The sequence below is a fragment of the Crassostrea angulata genome, unplaced genomic scaffold (assembly GCF_025612915.1).
Source record: "Crassostrea angulata isolate pt1a10 unplaced genomic scaffold, ASM2561291v2 HiC_scaffold_41, whole genome shotgun sequence".
NCBI classification, from domain to species: domain Eukaryota; kingdom Metazoa; phylum Mollusca; class Bivalvia; order Ostreida; family Ostreidae; genus Magallana; species Magallana angulata.
Window position 1 is genome coordinate 15490 of NW_026441596.1, and position 18085 is coordinate 33574.

At 37.8% G+C, this 18085-nt stretch overlaps 8 protein-coding genes across 8 annotated transcripts; 6 read left to right on the top strand and 2 right to left on the bottom strand.

Moving 5' to 3' along the window:
* Nucleotides 1-710: 710 nt before the first annotated feature.
* On the top strand, nt 711-4660 carry LOC128168692 (histone H3-like). The gene is made up of 2 exons (XM_052834839.1): nt 711-1254; nt 3234-4660. Exons 1-2 carry the CDS (start codon nt 799-801, stop codon nt 3570-3572), a joined length of 795 nt encoding a protein of 264 aa, XP_052690799.1. The 5' UTR covers nt 711-798; the 3' UTR covers nt 3573-4660.
* A 227-nt stretch (nt 4661-4887) lies between these two features.
* On the top strand, nt 4888-5306 carry LOC128168688 (histone H4). The gene has a single exon (XM_052834836.1). It carries the CDS (start codon nt 4932-4934, stop codon nt 5241-5243), a length of 312 nt encoding a protein of 103 aa, XP_052690796.1. The 5' UTR covers nt 4888-4931; the 3' UTR covers nt 5244-5306.
* A 970-nt stretch (nt 5307-6276) lies between these two features.
* Nucleotides 6277-7041, bottom strand: LOC128168718 (histone H2B-like). The gene has a single exon (XM_052834863.1). The coding sequence runs from the start codon at nt 7024-7026 to the stop codon at nt 6481-6483; it is 546 nt and encodes a 181-aa protein (XP_052690823.1). The 5' UTR covers nt 7027-7041; the 3' UTR covers nt 6277-6480.
* Nucleotides 7042-7046: 5 nt separating this feature from the next.
* Nucleotides 7047-8353, top strand: LOC128168719 (histone H2A-like). The gene has a single exon (XM_052834864.1). It carries the CDS (start codon nt 7120-7122, stop codon nt 7498-7500), a length of 381 nt encoding a protein of 126 aa, XP_052690824.1. The 5' UTR covers nt 7047-7119; the 3' UTR covers nt 7501-8353.
* A 3105-nt stretch (nt 8354-11458) lies between these two features.
* LOC128168680 (histone H3) lies at nt 11459-13493 on the top strand. The gene has a single exon (XM_052834829.1). The coding sequence runs from the start codon at nt 11954-11956 to the stop codon at nt 12362-12364; it is 411 nt and encodes a 136-aa protein (XP_052690789.1). The 5' UTR covers nt 11459-11953; the 3' UTR covers nt 12365-13493.
* Nucleotides 13494-13679: 186 nt separating this feature from the next.
* Nucleotides 13680-14098, top strand: LOC128168684 (histone H4). The gene has a single exon (XM_052834832.1). The coding sequence runs from the start codon at nt 13724-13726 to the stop codon at nt 14033-14035; it is 312 nt and encodes a 103-aa protein (XP_052690792.1). The 5' UTR covers nt 13680-13723; the 3' UTR covers nt 14036-14098.
* A 969-nt stretch (nt 14099-15067) lies between these two features.
* On the bottom strand, nt 15068-15832 carry LOC128168679 (histone H2B-like). Its single transcript, XM_052834828.1, has one exon. It carries the CDS (start codon nt 15815-15817, stop codon nt 15272-15274), a length of 546 nt encoding a protein of 181 aa, XP_052690788.1. The 5' UTR covers nt 15818-15832; the 3' UTR covers nt 15068-15271.
* Nucleotides 15833-15837: 5 nt separating this feature from the next.
* Nucleotides 15838-17144, top strand: LOC128168685 (histone H2A-like). The gene has a single exon (XM_052834833.1). It carries the CDS (start codon nt 15911-15913, stop codon nt 16289-16291), a length of 381 nt encoding a protein of 126 aa, XP_052690793.1. The 5' UTR covers nt 15838-15910; the 3' UTR covers nt 16292-17144.
* Nucleotides 17145-18085: the final 941 nt, after the last annotated feature.

The window sequence follows — 18085 nt, forward strand, 5'->3', positions numbered from 1 at the left end:
ATTCTTTTTTACAAATTTTAGTTTGTTTAATTAATTAGTGAAGGAATAAAGGAATGGAATTTTTTTTTTCTTTGTCGGATTACAATTCGTATATAAGCAAAACGATTTTACAGCGTATTTTGCACTAGAATGCTGCGTGTAATAGATAAACTAACATATAGTTTTTCCTTTGTCAAATTTGATATTTATGTGTTGGTCTCATTTGTTCTATCCGACAGGTTTTTAAATTTACAATCATTTCTAGAGTAAACATTTTCCCGGCACGTATTTTTGTGTGGCGTGTTTCTGGATGCACGGAGCTGTCGCGTGTTTCGTTAAAAAAGAAACATGAATTACTTCACCCCACAATAAACGACATTGAGTATACATGTCTCAGTAAGTGAACAGGTTATAGCCCTGAATAAGTTGTAAAAAATTATAATTTTTAGAGAGATTGCGCGACTTTTAGCTGTCTGTGCAGTTGCAAAATGATAGTCTGGCCTATGTTTTCGTTTAATTTTGATTATTTTCGTGATATTTTTACGGGCGAAACGCAGATAATACTTTACAGATATATCCACATTACGTGTTTTTAGTAGAATAGTTACAATTGCGGCCTATGAAACGTCGAAACAAGGATGCAAACACCAACATCAAAACACACATCGACCTCAGTATGAACAAGCGCTTCGATTTTAGGGGATGTTTTCGAGGACGTCCGCGCTCGATGTAAACAAAAACAGCGAGTGCTTGTGACCCCATTATTTCCTCGTCTTAGTTCGCAGTGAATAGAACGCCGTTTCCATTTCGTCCGAAACCATGGCAGATACAGCAACCACAACCCCAGCCAAGAAGAAGGTTACAAAGCCTAAGGTGCCAGCAGCGCACCCCAAGTACGTTGACATGATCAGGGCCGCCCTGGAATCTTTGAAAGAGCGTGGCGGATCTTCCAGACAAGCCATTCTAAAGTACATAATGGCCAACTACAAAGTCGGCAACGACGTCAACTCCATCAACGCCCACTTGAAAATGGCTCTGAAGAACGGAGTGAAGAAAGGTGCTCTGAAACAAGCCAAGGGCACAGGCGCCAGTGGCTCCTTCAAGCTTGGTGACAAGCCCAAGACTGAGAAGAAGCCAAAGGCCAAGAAAGTTGCCAAGCCTAAGGCAGCAAAACCCAAGAAGGCCGCAGCAGCAAAACCAAAGAAGGTAGCCGGAGAGAAAAAGACTGCAGAGAAGAAGAAGAAGTCCCCCAAGAAAGCAGCCGGACCGAAGAAGGTTAAGACTCCAAAGAAGAAGGCAGCAACTAAATCCCCAAAGAAGGCAGCAGCCAAGCCAAAGAAGGTCAAGACACCTAAGAAGTCAGCTGCAAAGAAAGCCAAGACTCCCAAGAAGGCAGCAGCAAAGAAATAAGCAATTCCAGCATCACTGCAGATTGCTCACTTTAAAAAAAAAAAAAGCCCTTTTCAGGGCTACCCATATTTTTCGAAAAGATGTCTCAATTACAAATAACAAAGAAACGTACATGTGTGTGTGTGTGTGTCATGAATGTAATATTACATGCTTGGGTGCATATCTAATAAAACATAGTTTTTAAAATCGCATAAAAAAAAAGGTGACGACTGTCGGTATTCATTCCATGTATTCATTCATTCATTCATTCATTACTTTATTTCTTCATTTGTATTGGAAATATCATCCATTGATTATGAATGATATAATGAACAAAAAACAGACACAAACAAAATGAATTGACGTGCATTATTACTATCTGTGCATGTTTTCCTATATTTAGAAAATGTTAGTCTCTGCACTTGACATATATTCACATGAAACATGTAATGAATATGACATTTTTAGCCTTTGTATTAAACTTGTAAAAAAAATAATATTAATGTGCAAATGATATCTTTTTTTTTAAACAATAGCATGCCCACCCTGCCTCTGTCCCCAACATTACAAAAAAAACACCAAAAAACCCATAAATAACCCACCAAACACCTAACACCCCCCCCTTCCAAGGAGGATTTTTTTTTTTTCTATGAGTATAAGAATAAATAAGGGATATGAAAATATCACAAATGCGACAATCAGTCGAATGAGGCCTGTTTAATTCACAATATTTTGAATTCATATATCAGCATATAACACTTAGTTTTTAATCTTTTTTACATGCCATTGGAATGTTTTAACAGAAGAACTCATTTAAATGTAATTGTTAATTCAACAAGTACATATCTAATCATAGATGTAGGATGAGGCTGCATGCACATTACCTTTTTTTTTTATTTGACATGTGATTGAATTCATGCTTGTCAATCTTTTTCAAAAGCAAACAAAAAATAAATAAGGAGCATAGTCATAATTATTATTTTGTTGAATTCTACAGGACAGGAACATGTGAAGTGTGCATATACAGGATGAAATATACATGATTGTGTCAGTCACTATGAATGTGGGAACAGCAGACTATTCTCATTTCTCTCTGCATTTACAGGATGAGTGCACTGGATTACATCCCATGGCATTTTCTGAGATATCGTGGTAAGTTTATTTATTTATTTATATATTTTGTTTTTGTTTTAATATTCTAATATGTGTACATATATATATACAACGTACTTAGTGCATCTTGATTATGTATTGTTCTCTCTTCTCTAAACATTTTTGGCTTCTGAAAAAAATATATAATGCGACTCGACCTTTTAGGGTATACATATACATTATATCAGTTATGAATTTGATGGATGTATTTAACGGATTATAGGGCCTACATGTATGCATTGAGTTGCTATGAGTTGTTGATTTTAATCTGATTATGAACATGAAAATCGCTGAATAGTTTTAAAGACATGTATATGTTGTATTTCTATCGAAATTTGCTGTTAGTCTTATACTGGTTGCTTTTCTGTATCTCTTAAATTCAAATTTCACCGATATACGCCTAATTTTCTAAGTTCACAAATTCTGTGCAAAAGCCGGATTGAAATGATTTTGCACCGGGCCAATGGGCACGAGTTATTACCGACTAATCACAGGCCAGCTCTCTCAGTTAGGATAACCAATGGCAATGGTCGTTAGTGAGGGCGCGGTGATTTTGAAGGCAGACCTGTTATTCATCGACTCGGTATAAAATTTATACAGAGAGCGATCTGCCTCATTCATTCATTTGACACTCGTCGAAGATGGCTCGTACAAAGCAGACTGCAAGAAAATCTACCGGAGGAAAGGCTCCACGTAAACAACTGGCTACCAAGGCCGCCCGTAAGAGCGCCCCAGCCACTGGTGGAGTCAAGAAACCCCACAGATACAGGCCCGGAACCGTCGCTCTCCGTGAGATCAGGAGATACCAGAAAAGCACAGAGTTGCTCATCAGGAAATTGCCCTTCCAGCGTCTGGTCCGTGAGATTGCTCAGGACTTCAAGACTGATCTGCGATTCCAGAGCTCCGCCGTCATGGCTCTCCAGGAAGCCAGCGAAGCTTACCTTGTTGGACTCTTTGAGGACACCAACTTGTGCGCTATCCACGCCAAGAGAGTCACCATCATGCCAAAAGACATCCAGCTTGCCAGACGTATCCGTGGCGAGAGAGCTTAAATTTCTTTGTCTCTGACAAATACAAAACGGCCGTTTTCACGGCCACCTAAACTTTTAGAAAAGATGCCTATATTACAATCAATGAAGACTACAATTCAACGAAATTGCACAAGTAAAAAGTGCACATTTTGAAAACATGAGATTAAACCCTACACACATAATATGTACTTCTAAACTCTGCCCTTCTTATCATATTTCACTGTGAACTACAAACATGACAATGGTCAATGGGTAGAATGATTTGATCTGACACAATATAAAAGGCCCTTCTGAAGAGAATATATTATACTATACCATACAGCTATACATATGATTGCATTGTGATTGATTTTTTTCTCTGTAAGTTGTGCATTTAGTCATAACATTACAAGAAAAATATTGCCGGAAAATGTAGGGCTGTACTTGCATCAGTACTTAAAATTTACCGACAGAAATGTGTATGGCACATAATATTTTATAATTATTGCAACCATATTTGATTCTTATACTTCAGTCTCAGACATTCGTGCTATGATGCTCGCACATATAACTGTGTGTTATGTTAAAGAAAATATAAAGATAGTGCAATGAATTAGTTTAAAAGTAGGAAAATTCACTACTAAAAGAGCGATTCTGCATGAAATTGAAATTTGTGTAATATTTGTCCCCTGTAGTTCTTTTTTCATATTTCAGTGGTAAAGTATGTCATGAGCATGTGTTCATGTTCTTGTCGGATTTTGTTTTCTTTTATTCAGTTTCCTTGTAAAGAATGGAAAGTGTATTTTTTATCTCAATGAAATGAACACTTGACTGAATCACTGGTGCATAATTCATCAAAAAGGGAAGAAATACACATTGAAATTACACTATAACTGAAATTGCTAAAGTAAATATCATCATATTGCATTATGTTTTCATTTTGATATGTACTCACCGGTAAGAAAAATGATTTTTTTTTCTTTGCATGTATTTATTACTAGATTTAATACAGAATGTGTGTTTACACTTTAAAAATGATATTAAACAAAAGCAAAATGATAATAATTATTGTGTTCCTATGTTTTGGTAAGATGTAGAAAATCTGGAACAAATGATTTATTCAATACCACCATCCCTCTTTTTAAAAAAAAAGAAACCCCAAAAAGTTTTATTAAATATATCTTATATAACAGAAAAGTGCCTGCAGACAACATGTCAACAAACAAGCGCCGAGGCGCGTTTACACTGTAGCCAATCAGCGTTCAGTTTACTTATTGCTAATTTTTCCCTGCCGAACTTTTCAAGGTAGAATGCTCTCTCACGGGTCGTAAATAAAGGGCTTTATAAGCTGTTCACGCGGCAGTAGATGATCATTTCAGTACACTTTAACTGAGAGAAAACATGTCTGGACGTGGTAAAGGAGGAAAAGGACTTGGAAAGGGGGGCGCCAAGCGTCACAGGAAAGTCTTGAGAGATAACATCCAGGGTATCACCAAGCCCGCCATCCGTCGTCTTGCACGCAGAGGTGGAGTCAAACGTATCTCCGGACTCATCTACGAGGAGACCCGTGGTGTCCTGAAGGTGTTCCTTGAGAACGTCATCCGTGACGCAGTCACATACACAGAGCACGCCAAGAGGAAGACCGTCACAGCCATGGACGTTGTCTACGCTCTGAAGAGACAGGGACGTACCCTCTACGGATTCGGTGGTTAGACAACCAACCGCCTTTGTGCTACACGCACAGGACAACAAACGGCCGTTTTAACGGCCACCAAATTTTTAGAAAAGATGCCTCTATCACACATGTTGTGAAATGTTGTACATACTGGGTTATGATATATGTATATCTGACATAAAGAACAGGAGTTAATGGAATACAGAAAGGGTTATTGATAAGTAGTTAATGTTAAGGCAAGGTCAAACCACCACCCGTTCCCTAACCCCCCCCCCCCCCCCCCCCCAAAAAAAAAAGAAAAAAAAAAAACAAGACACACACACATCATTGTCAATATCACACCTTTCCCTGACATGCTTTCTATATTCAAATTTGACTAGTACTAATATTACTAATAGTACTAACCCAACCATATTTGTATTTTTATTATTTCTTTTTTAACAATCTTGATATTCAGAATAAGGACCAAATCATTCCGTGCAGTTTAAACAAAGCAATATATTTCACCAGCTGTTAGATATAAATGTTTGGTTATTTTTTTATTCCAAAAATCTATATTATAACATGTTTAAATAGACACATACTATGTAAACATAAACACATCATTTATCGATTGTTTTCTGATATTTGAATATCAATAAATTACAATGAAATAATATATGGGCTATTGTGGACCATATTCAAGTCTTAAAATCTGCGGAAGTGAATTATCGTTGTAACAATTAATAGGTGGGGAAATAAATTAGAATATACAGCATAGTTGTGTGCCCAGAATATGTTGTTACAGATTTATTATAACATTAGATAATAGTATTCAACAGACAGATCATATGTTAAATTGTTCAGCTCATAACTATCAGTTATGTGCCATTATAAATAAACACAACTATATATAAACACAACTATAAATAAACACAACCAATGGGATTCTTCTGTACTCTAAGACTATTACATCGAAAATAGGAGAAATCTGTGGAAATCGGGCACATGTGCTGTAATTGGGAAAGATTTTGTTTTTATTGTACATGTACGTACCCCTCTGATGCATAATTTGTATTTGATGTATGTGTGTTTGAGGGTTTTTTTTTTCTTCATGTATTTGTTTATTTTTCTTAAAGGACTGTTTAAGAAATTGACAGCATTACAATGACACAACCAGTACACACAACTGAAACAGTTGTTTACTATTGCATTATAAAGATGGTAGCTTTTCGAAAAATTTGTGTGGCCCTGAAAAGGGCCGTTTTGTTTTATCAAACTGCCACTGCTTGCAGTTTACTTGCTGCTGGTGTACTTGGTGACAGCCTTGGTGCCTTCAGAGACAGCGTGCTTGGCCAATTCACCGGGCAGGAGAAGACGGACTGCAGTCTGGATTTCTCTGCTGGTGATGGTTGAGCGTTTGTTGTAGTGGGCCAGGCGGGAAGCCTCGGCGGCGATTCTCTCGAAGATGTCATTGACGAAAGAATTCATGATGCTCATGGCCTTGCTGGAAACTCCAGTGTCAGGGTGCACCTGCTTCAGGACTTTGTAGATGTAGATAGCGTAGGATTCCCTCCTCCTCCTGCGCTTTTTCTTGTCCCCAGTTCTCTGGGCCTTGGCCTTGGTGGCGGCTTTCTTAGCTCCTTTAGATCCGACTTTGGGTGGCATGTTTACAGATTGCTGGCAAACTGAAACTATGAGTGGCGCTAAGCGAATCGCGGCTTTATATATCACGCGAGGGGGATTGAAGCGAACAGGTAAATTGCGGACGTCCTTGTAAACATTAAATTGGTCGGTTTGCCCGAGGTGCGTATAAGACAAGCGTAGCGATTGGCGGAACATTTCAATCCGTGGAAGTGTTTAAATAGCGTGGCGCAGCGCATCGTGTGTTATTCGTTGATATCATTTTGTCAGCACCCAACCTACAACTTGAAAATGTCTGGACGTGGTAAAGGAGGTAAAGTGAAGGGAAAGGCAAAGAGCCGATCATCCCGTGCCGGACTTCAGTTCCCCGTGGGTCGTATCCACCGTCTGCTGAGGAAGGGCAACTACGCCGAGAGAGTCGGAGCCGGTGCCCCTGTGTACCTGGCCGCCGTTCTTGAGTACTTGGCCGCTGAAGTGTTGGAGTTGGCAGGCAACGCAGCCCGTGACAACAAAAAGACCAGAATCATCCCCCGTCACCTGCAGCTGGCCATCCGCAACGACGAGGAGTTGAACAAACTTCTGTCCGGCGTGACCATCGCCCAGGGTGGTGTTCTGCCCAACATCCAGGCCGTGCTCCTCCCCAAGAAGACCCAGAAGCCCGCCGCCAAGTAAAAAGTCAGCTCTGTCGACTTTTTTGTCTATACCAAACGGCCGTTTTCACGGCCACCCATATTTTTCGAAAAGATGCCTCTATAATATGCAGTGTACATGCACATAAGCATTTATATAAAAAGCACACGTAGATACACGCTTCTTAGATTATCGAGACAACGGTATATATTAGCGTGCGTGCAGTTGCTTTCAAGAAAAAAGAAACACACACACATTAATTTAAAACTGTCTGTGTTCAATATTTTGATTCCGATTTGCACATTCTATTTGTATTTCGATTAATTTCATTTCTATTACGCTGTCAATTAATATACCATCCTCGTCCCTGACTGCATGTAATCAACGTTTTCCCCGATTTAATTTTGTAAAGGAAATCGCCAGACTTTAAAATAAAGAGAGAGATAAATAAATAAATGAAAAAAATAAATAAATAGACACTTGGCGCATATAGATGATACAGACTATGGAGAAATTCACGTGAATGTTCGCACAATTTGCGTGCTGTATATAACCAGGTCGTTAATTAATAACCATTTCTAACTGAACTGATTTTGTGTGCTTGGATAACGACTTGTCGTATAAAAGGAAATATACAATTCTAGGTTTCTGTGTTTATATAACTGAAGTGTTTGAAACCCATTGATAAGAAACGTATATATATATATATACACACATGCATACTCTGTCACATAAATGTCAAATTATTACGATTCATATGTACTTATACTCGATGAAGTGCTACTGTGAATAATACATTTATGTCAGAGATCAATGATATTGAAAGCTAGGGGTGAATATTGTATAAATTGTATGTGCATTAATTTCGAAATCTACATCTGTATAGGCTTATGGATATATCTATAAATGCAATCTGATGTACATGTGATTTTTTTTTTTTTTTTTTTTTTTTTTTTTTTGGAGGTAGCTCGAGATAATAAGTTTACGATGTTTGCCTCACACGTTGCTGGTAGATGGTTTCAATCAAATTTACAGTATTAGAATTAATATAGGATGAAAAATTAAACGAGAGATCATGCAAATACCAATGTGGGATGAAATATGTGTTCTGTGAATAAGTGTTTTAACTTCGCATGCTGGTCGCATGACATTCTTGGAAAAGTTTATTACATATTTGGTACCGCATATTATTTCTTTCTAACTTAAGGTAATGGTGTACACTCTGAGGCGCAGCTAAACCATTCGGTACGATAAAAAAAGATAGGTTCGCGATGAATACAAAAAATGAATGAATGGATGAATGAATGAATGAATGAAATGGATTTTTAAAATAGAAATTCTTTTTTACAAATTTTAGTTTGTTTAATTAATTAGTGAAGGAATAAAGGAATGGAATTTTTTTTTTCTTTGTCGGATTACAATTCGTATATAAGCAAAACGATTTTACAGCGTATTTTGCACTAGAATGCTGCGTGTAATAGATAAACTAACATATAGTTTTTCCTTTGTCAAATTTGATATTTATGTGTTGGTCTCATTTGTTCTATCCGACAGGTTTTTAAATTTACAATCATTTCTAGAGTAAACATTTTCCCGGCACGTATTTTTGTGTGGCGTGTTTCTGGATGCACGGAGCTGTCGCGTGTTTCGTTAAAAAAGAAACATGAATTACTTCACCCCACAATAAACGACATTGAGTATACATGTCTCAGTAAGTGAACAGGTTATAGCCCTGAATAAGTTGTAAAAAATTATAATTTTTAGAGAGATTGCGCGACTTTTAGCTGTCTGTGCAGTTGCAAAATGATAGTCTGGCCTATGTTTTCGTTTAATTTTGATTATTTTCGTGATATTTTTACGGGCGAAACGCAGATAATACTTTACAGATATATCCACATTACGTGTTTTTAGTAGAATAGTTACAATTGCGGCCTATGAAACGTCGAAACAAGGATGCAAACACCAACATCAAAACACACATCGACCTCAGTATGAACAAGCGCTTCGATTTTAGGGGATGTTTTCGAGGACGTCCGCGCTCGATGTAAACAAAAACAGCGAGTGCTTGTGACCCCATTATTTCCTCGTCTTAGTTCGCAGTGAATAGAACGCCGTTTCCATTTCGTCCGAAACCATGGCAGATACAGCAACCACAACCCCAGCCAAGAAGAAGGTTACAAAGCCTAAGGTGCCAGCAGCGCACCCCAAGTACGTTGACATGATCAGGGCCGCCCTGGAATCTTTGAAAGAGCGTGGCGGATCTTCCAGACAAGCCATTCTAAAGTACATAATGGCCAACTACAAAGTCGGCAACGACGTCAACTCCATCAACGCCCACTTGAAAATGGCTCTGAAGAACGGAGTGAAGAAAGGTGCTCTGAAACAAGCCAAGGGCACAGGCGCCAGTGGCTCCTTCAAGCTTGGTGACAAGCCCAAGACTGAGAAGAAGCCAAAGGCCAAGAAAGTTGCCAAGCCTAAGGCAGCAAAACCCAAGAAGGCCGCAGCAGCAAAACCAAAGAAGGTAGCCGGAGAGAAAAAGACTGCAGAGAAGAAGAAGAAGTCCCCCAAGAAAGCAGCCGGACCGAAGAAGGTTAAGACTCCAAAGAAGAAGGCAGCAACTAAATCCCCAAAGAAGGCAGCAGCCAAGCCAAAGAAGGTCAAGACACCTAAGAAGTCAGCTGCAAAGAAAGCCAAGACTCCCAAGAAGGCAGCAGCAAAGAAATAAGCAATTCCAGCATCACTGCAGATTGCTCACTTTAAAAAAAAAAAAAGCCCTTTTCAGGGCTACCCATATTTTTCGAAAAGATGTCTCAATTACAAATAACAAAGAAACGTACATGTGTGTGTGTGTGTGTCATGAATGTAATATTACATGCTTGGGTGCATATCTAATAAAACATAGTTTTTAAAATCGCATAAAAAAAAAGGTGACGACTGTCGGTATTCATTCCATGTATTCATTCATTCATTCATTCATTACTTTATTTCTTCATTTGTATTGGAAATATCATCCATTGATTATGAATGATATAATGAACAAAAAACAGACACAAACAAAATGAATTGACGTGCATTATTACTATCTGTGCATGTTTTCCTATATTTAGAAAATGTTAGTCTCTGCACTTGACATATATTCACATGAAACATGTAATGAATATGACATTTTTAGCCTTTGTATTAAACTTGTAAAAAAAATAATATTAATGTGCAAATGATATCTTTTTTTTTAAACAATAGCATGCCCACCCTGCCTCTGTCCCCAACATTACAAAAAAAACACCAAAAAACCCATAAATAACCCACCAAACACCTAACACCCCCCTTCCAAGGAGGATTTTTTTTTTTTCTATGAGTATAAGAATAAATAAGGGATATGAAAATATCACAAATGCGACAATCAGTCGAATGAGGCCTGTTTAATTCACAATATTTTGAATTCATATATCAGCATATAACACTTAGTTTTTAATCTTTTTTACATGCCATTGGAATGTTTTAACAGAAGAACTCATTTAAATGTAATTGTTAATTCAACAAGTACATATCTAATCATAGATGTAGGATGAGGCTGCATGCACATTACCTTTTTTTTTTATTTGACATGTGATTGAATTCATGCTTGTCAATCTTTTTCAAAAGCAAACAAAAAATAAATAAGGAGCATAGTCATAATTATTATTTTGTTGAATTCTACAGGACAGGAACATGTGAAGTGTGCATATACAGGATGAAATATACATGATTGTGTCAGTCACTATGAATGTGGGAACAGCAGACTATTCTCATTTCTCTCTGCATTTACAGGATGAGTGCACTGGATTACATCCCATGGCATTTTCTGAGATATCGTGGTAAGTTTATTTATTTATTTATATATTTTGTTTTTGTTTTAATATTCTAATATGTGTACATATATATATACAACGTACTTAGTGCATCTTGATTATGTATTGTTCTCTCTTCTCTAAACATTTTTGGCTTCTGAAAAAAATATATAATGCGACTCGACCTTTTAGGGTATACATATACATTATATCAGTTATGAATTTGATGGATGTATTTAACGGATTATAGGGCCTACATGTATGCATTGAGTTGCTATGAGTTGTTGATTTTAATCTGATTATGAACATGAAAATCGCTGAATAGTTTTAAAGACATGTATATGTTGTATTTCTATCGAAATTTGCTGTTAGTCTTATACTGGTTGCTTTTCTGTATCTCTTAAATTCAAATTTCACCGATATACGCCTAATTTTCTAAGTTCACAAATTCTGTGCAAAAGCCGGATTGAAATGATTTTGCACCGGGCCAATGGGCACGAGTTATTACCGACTAATCACAGGCCAGCTCTCTCAGTTAGGATAACCAATGGCAATGGTCGTTAGTGAGGGCGCGGTGATTTTGAAGGCAGACCTGTTATTCATCGACTCGGTATAAAATTTATACAGAGAGCGATCTGCCTCATTCATTCATTTGACACTCGTCGAAGATGGCTCGTACAAAGCAGACTGCAAGAAAATCTACCGGAGGAAAGGCTCCACGTAAACAACTGGCTACCAAGGCCGCCCGTAAGAGCGCCCCAGCCACTGGTGGAGTCAAGAAACCCCACAGATACAGGCCCGGAACCGTCGCTCTCCGTGAGATCAGGAGATACCAGAAAAGCACAGAGTTGCTCATCAGGAAATTGCCCTTCCAGCGTCTGGTCCGTGAGATTGCTCAGGACTTCAAGACTGATCTGCGATTCCAGAGCTCCGCCGTCATGGCTCTCCAGGAAGCCAGCGAAGCTTACCTTGTTGGACTCTTTGAGGACACCAACTTGTGCGCTATCCACGCCAAGAGAGTCACCATCATGCCAAAAGACATCCAGCTTGCCAGACGTATCCGTGGCGAGAGAGCTTAAATTTCTTTGTCTCTGACAAATACAAAACGGCCGTTTTCACGGCCACCTAAACTTTTAGAAAAGATGCCTATATTACAATCAATGAAGACTACAATTCAACGAAATTGCACAAGTAAAAAGTGCACATTTTGAAAACATGAGATTAAACCCTACACACATAATATGTACTTCTAAACTCTGCCCTTCTTATCATATTTCACTGTGAACTACAAACATGACAATGGTCAATGGGTAGAATGATTTGATCTGACACAATATAAAAGGCCCTTCTGAAGAGAATATATTATACTATACCATACAGCTATACATATGATTGCATTGTGATTGATTTTTTTCTCTGTAAGTTGTGCATTTAGTCATAACATTACAAGAAAAATATTGCCGGAAAATGTAGGGCTGTACTTGCATCAGTACTTAAAATTTACCGACAGAAATGTGTATGGCACATAATATTTTATAATTATTGCAACCATATTTGATTCTTATACTTCAGTCTCAGACATTCGTGCTATGATGCTCGCACATATAACTGTGTGTTATGTTAAAGAAAATATAAAGATAGTGCAATGAATTAGTTTAAAAGTAGGAAAATTCACTACTAAAAGAGCGATTCTGCATGAAATTGAAATTTGTGTAATATTTGTCCCCTGTAGTTCTTTTTTCATATTTCAGTGGTAAAGTATGTCATGAGCATGTGTTCATGTTCTTGTCGGATTTTGTTTTCTTTTATTCAGTTTCCTTGTAAAGAATGGAAAGTGTATTTTTTATCTCAATGAAATGAACACTTGACTGAATCACTGGTGCATAATTCATCAAAAAGGGAAGAAATACACATTGAAATTACACTATAACTGAAATTGCTAAAGTAAATATCATCATATTGCATTATGTTTTCATTTTGATATGTACTCACCGGTAAGAAAAATGATTTTTTTTTCTTTGCATGTATTTATTACTAGATTTAATACAGAATGTGTGTTTACACTTTAAAAATGATATTAAACAAAAGCAAAATGATAATAATTATTGTGTTCCTATGTTTTGGTAAGATGTAGAAAATCTGGAACAAATGATTTATTCAATACCACCATCCCTCTTTTTAAAAAAAAAGAAACCCCAAAAAGTTTTATTAAATATATCTTATATAACAGAAAAGTGCCTGCAGACAACATGTCAACAAACAAGCGCCGAGGCGCGTTTACACTGTAGCCAATCAGCGTTCAGTTTACTTATTGCTAATTTTTCCCTGCCGAACTTTTCAAGGTAGAATGCTCTCTCACGGGTCGTAAATAAAGGGCTTTATAAGCTGTTCACGCGGCAGTAGATGATCATTTCAGTACACTTTAACTGAGAGAAAACATGTCTGGACGTGGTAAAGGAGGAAAAGGACTTGGAAAGGGGGGCGCCAAGCGTCACAGGAAAGTCTTGAGAGATAACATCCAGGGTATCACCAAGCCCGCCATCCGTCGTCTTGCACGCAGAGGTGGAGTCAAACGTATCTCCGGACTCATCTACGAGGAGACCCGTGGTGTCCTGAAGGTGTTCCTTGAGAACGTCATCCGTGACGCAGTCACATACACAGAGCACGCCAAGAGGAAGACCGTCACAGCCATGGACGTTGTCTACGCTCTGAAGAGACAGGGACGTACCCTCTACGGATTCGGTGGTTAGACAACCAACCGCCTTTGTGCTACACGCACAGGACAACAAACGGCCGTTTTAACGGCCACCAAATTTTTAGAAAAGATGCCTCTATCACACATGTTGTGAAATGTTGTACATACTGGGTTATGATATATGTATATCTGACATAAAGAACAGGAGTTAATGGAATACAGAAAGGGTTATTGATAAGTAGTTAATGTTAAGGCAAGGTCAAACCACCACCCGTTCCCTAACCCCCCCCCCCCCCCCCCCCCAAAAAAAAAAGAAAAAAAAAAAACAAGACACACACACATCATTGTCAATATCACACCTTTCCCTGACATGCTTTCTATATTCAAATTTGACTAGTACTAATATTACTAATAGTACTAACCCAACCATATTTGTATTTTTATTATTTCTTTTTTAACAATCTTGATATTCAGAATAAGGACCAAATCATTCCGTGCAGTTTAAACAAAGCAATATATTTCACCAGCTGTTAGATATAAATGTTTGGTTATTTTTTTATTCCAAAAATCTATATTATAACATGTTTAAATAGACACATACTATGTAAACATAAACACATCATTTATCGATTGTTTTCTGATATTTGAATATCAATAAATTACAATGAAATAATATATGGGCTATTGTGGACCATATTCAAGTCTTAAAATCTGCGGAAGTGAATTATCGTTGTAACAATTAATAGGTGGGGAAATAAATTAGAATATACAGCATAGTTGTGTGCCCAGAATATGTTGTTACAGATTTATTATAACATTAGATAATAGTATTCAACAGACAGATCATATGTTAAATTGTTCAGTCATAACTATCAGTTATGTGCCATTATAAATAAACACAACTATATATAAACACAACTATAAATAAACACAACCAATGGGATTCTTCTGTACTCTAAGACTATTACATCGAAAATAGGAGAAATCTGTGGAAATCGGGCACATGTGCTGTAATTGGGAAAGATTTTGTTTTTATTGTACATGTACGTACCCCTCTGATGCATAATTTGTATTTGATGTATGTGTGTTTGAGGGTTTTTTTTTTCTTCATGTATTTGTTTATTTTTCTTAAAGGACTGTTTAAGAAATTGACAGCATTACAATGACACAACCAGTACACACAACTGAAACAGTTGTTTACTATTGCATTATAAAGATGGTAGCTTTTCGAAAAATTTGTGTGGCCCTGAAAAGGGCCGTTTTGTTTTATCAAACTGCCACTGCTTGCAGTTTACTTGCTGCTGGTGTACTTGGTGACAGCCTTGGTGCCTTCAGAGACAGCGTGCTTGGCCAATTCACCGGGCAGGAGAAGACGGACTGCAGTCTGGATTTCTCTGCTGGTGATGGTTGAGCGTTTGTTGTAGTGGGCCAGGCGGGAAGCCTCGGCGGCGATTCTCTCGAAGATGTCATTGACGAAAGAATTCATGATGCTCATGGCCTTGCTGGAAACTCCAGTGTCAGGGTGCACCTGCTTCAGGACTTTGTAGATGTAGATAGCGTAGGATTCCCTCCTCCTCCTGCGCTTTTTCTTGTCCCCAGTTCTCTGGGCCTTGGCCTTGGTGGCGGCTTTCTTAGCTCCTTTAGATCCGACTTTGGGTGGCATGTTTACAGATTGCTGGCAAACTGAAACTATGAGTGGCGCTAAGCGAATCGCGGCTTTATATATCACGCGAGGGGGATTGAAGCGAACAGGTAAATTGCGGACGTCCTTGTAAACATTAAATTGGTCGGTTTGCCCGAGGTGCGTATAAGACAAGCGTAGCGATTGGCGGAACATTTCAATCCGTGGAAGTGTTTAAATAGCGTGGCGCAGCGCATCGTGTGTTATTCGTTGATATCATTTTGTCAGCACCCAACCTACAACTTGAAAATGTCTGGACGTGGTAAAGGAGGTAAAGTGAAGGGAAAGGCAAAGAGCCGATCATCCCGTGCCGGACTTCAGTTCCCCGTGGGTCGTATCCACCGTCTGCTGAGGAAGGGCAACTACGCCGAGAGAGTCGGAGCCGGTGCCCCTGTGTACCTGGCCGCCGTTCTTGAGTACTTGGCCGCTGAAGTGTTGGAGTTGGCAGGCAACGCAGCCCGTGACAACAAAAAGACCAGAATCATCCCCCGTCACCTGCAGCTGGCCATCCGCAACGACGAGGAGTTGAACAAACTTCTGTCCGGCGTGACCATCGCCCAGGGTGGTGTTCTGCCCAACATCCAGGCCGTGCTCCTCCCCAAGAAGACCCAGAAGCCCGCCGCCAAGTAAAAAGTCAGCTCTGTCGACTTTTTTGTCTATACCAAACGGCCGTTTTCACGGCCACCCATATTTTTCGAAAAGATGCCTCTATAATATGCAGTGTACATGCACATAAGCATTTATATAAAAAGCACACGTAGATACACGCTTCTTAGATTATCGAGACAACGGTATATATTAGCGTGCGTGCAGTTGCTTTCAAGAAAAAAGAAACACACACACATTAATTTAAAACTGTCTGTGTTCAATATTTTGATTCCGATTTGCACATTCTATTTGTATTTCGATTAATTTCATTTCTATTACGCTGTCAATTAATATACCATCCTCGTCCCTGACTGCATGTAATCAACGTTTTCCCCGATTTAATTTTGTAAAGGAAATCGCCAGACTTTAAAATAAAGAGAGAGATAAATAAATAAATGAAAAAAATAAATAAATAGACACTTGGCGCATATAGATGATACAGACTATGGAGAAATTCACGTGAATGTTCGCACAATTTGCGTGCTGTATATAACCAGGTCGTTAATTAATAACCATTTCTAACTGAACTGATTTTGTGTGCTTGGATAACGACTTGTCGTATAAAAGGAAATATACAATTCTAGGTTTCTGTGTTTATATAACTGAAGTGTTTGAAACCCATTGATAAGAAACGTATATATATATATATACACACATGCATACTCTGTCACATAAATGTCAAATTATTACGATTCATATGTACTTATACTCGATGAAGTGCTACTGTGAATAATACATTTATGTCAGAGATCAATGATATTGAAAGCTAGGGGTGAATATTGTATAAATTGTATGTGCATTAATTTCGAAATCTACATCTGTATAGGCTTATGGATATATCTATAAATGCAATCTGATGTACATGTGATTTTTTTTTTTTTTTTTTTTTTTTTTTTTTTGGAGGTAGCTCGAGATAATAAGTTTACGATGTTTGCCTCACACGTTGCTGGTAGATGGTTTCAATCAAATTTACAGTATTAGAATTAATATAGGATGAAAAATTAAACGAGAGATCATGCAAATACCAATGTGGGATGAAATATGTGTTCTGTGAATAAGTGTTTTAACTTCGCATGCTGGTCGCATGACATTCTTGGAAAAGTTTATTACATATTTGGTACCGCATATTATTTCTTTCTAACTTAAGGTAATGGTGTACACTCTGAGGCGCAGCTAAACCATTCGGTACGATAAAAAAAGATAGGTTCGCGATGAATACAAAAAATGAATGAATGGATGAATGAATGAATGAATGAAATGGATTTTTAAAATAGAAATTCTTTTTTACAAATTTTAGTTTGTTTAATTAATTAGTGAAGGAATAAAGGAATGGAATTTTTTTTTTCTTTGTCGGATTACAATTCGTATATAAGCAAAACGATTTTACAGCGTATTTTGCACTAGAATGCTGCGTGTAATAGATAAACTAACATATAGTTTTTCCTTTGTCAAATTTGATATTTATGTGTTGGTCTCATTTGTTCTATCCGACAGGTTTTTAAATTTACAATCATTTCTAGAGTAAACATTTTCCCGGCACGTATTTTTGTGTGGCGTGTTTCTGGATGCACGGAGCTGTCGCGTGTTTCGTTAAAAAAGAAACATGAATTACTTCACCCCACAATAAACGACATTGAGTATACATGTCTCAGTAAGTGAACAGGTTATAGCCCTGAATAAGTTGTAAAAAATTATAATTTTTAGAGAGATTGCGCGACTTTTAGCTGTCTGTGCAGTTGCAAAATGATAGTCTGGCCTATGTTTTCGTTTAATTTT

Coding starts and splice junctions, on each gene's coding strand:
- LOC128168692 (XM_052834839.1), top strand. CDS start 799: ATGGCAGATACAGCAACCACAACCCCAGCCAAGAAGAAGGTTACAAAG. Junction 1,255..3,233: donor AAGCAGCCGGACCGAAGAAG/GTTAAGACTCCA, acceptor CTGGCTACCAAG/GCCGCCCGTAAGAGCGCCCC.
- LOC128168688 (XM_052834836.1), top strand. CDS start 4,932: ATGTCTGGACGTGGTAAAGGAGGAAAAGGACTTGGAAAGGGGGGCGCC.
- LOC128168718 (XM_052834863.1), bottom strand. CDS start 7,026: ATGTTCCGCCAATCGCTACGCTTGTCTTATACGCACCTCGGGCAAACC.
- LOC128168719 (XM_052834864.1), top strand. CDS start 7,120: ATGTCTGGACGTGGTAAAGGAGGTAAAGTGAAGGGAAAGGCAAAGAGC.
- LOC128168680 (XM_052834829.1), top strand. CDS start 11,954: ATGGCTCGTACAAAGCAGACTGCAAGAAAATCTACCGGAGGAAAGGCT.
- LOC128168684 (XM_052834832.1), top strand. CDS start 13,724: ATGTCTGGACGTGGTAAAGGAGGAAAAGGACTTGGAAAGGGGGGCGCC.
- LOC128168679 (XM_052834828.1), bottom strand. CDS start 15,817: ATGTTCCGCCAATCGCTACGCTTGTCTTATACGCACCTCGGGCAAACC.
- LOC128168685 (XM_052834833.1), top strand. CDS start 15,911: ATGTCTGGACGTGGTAAAGGAGGTAAAGTGAAGGGAAAGGCAAAGAGC.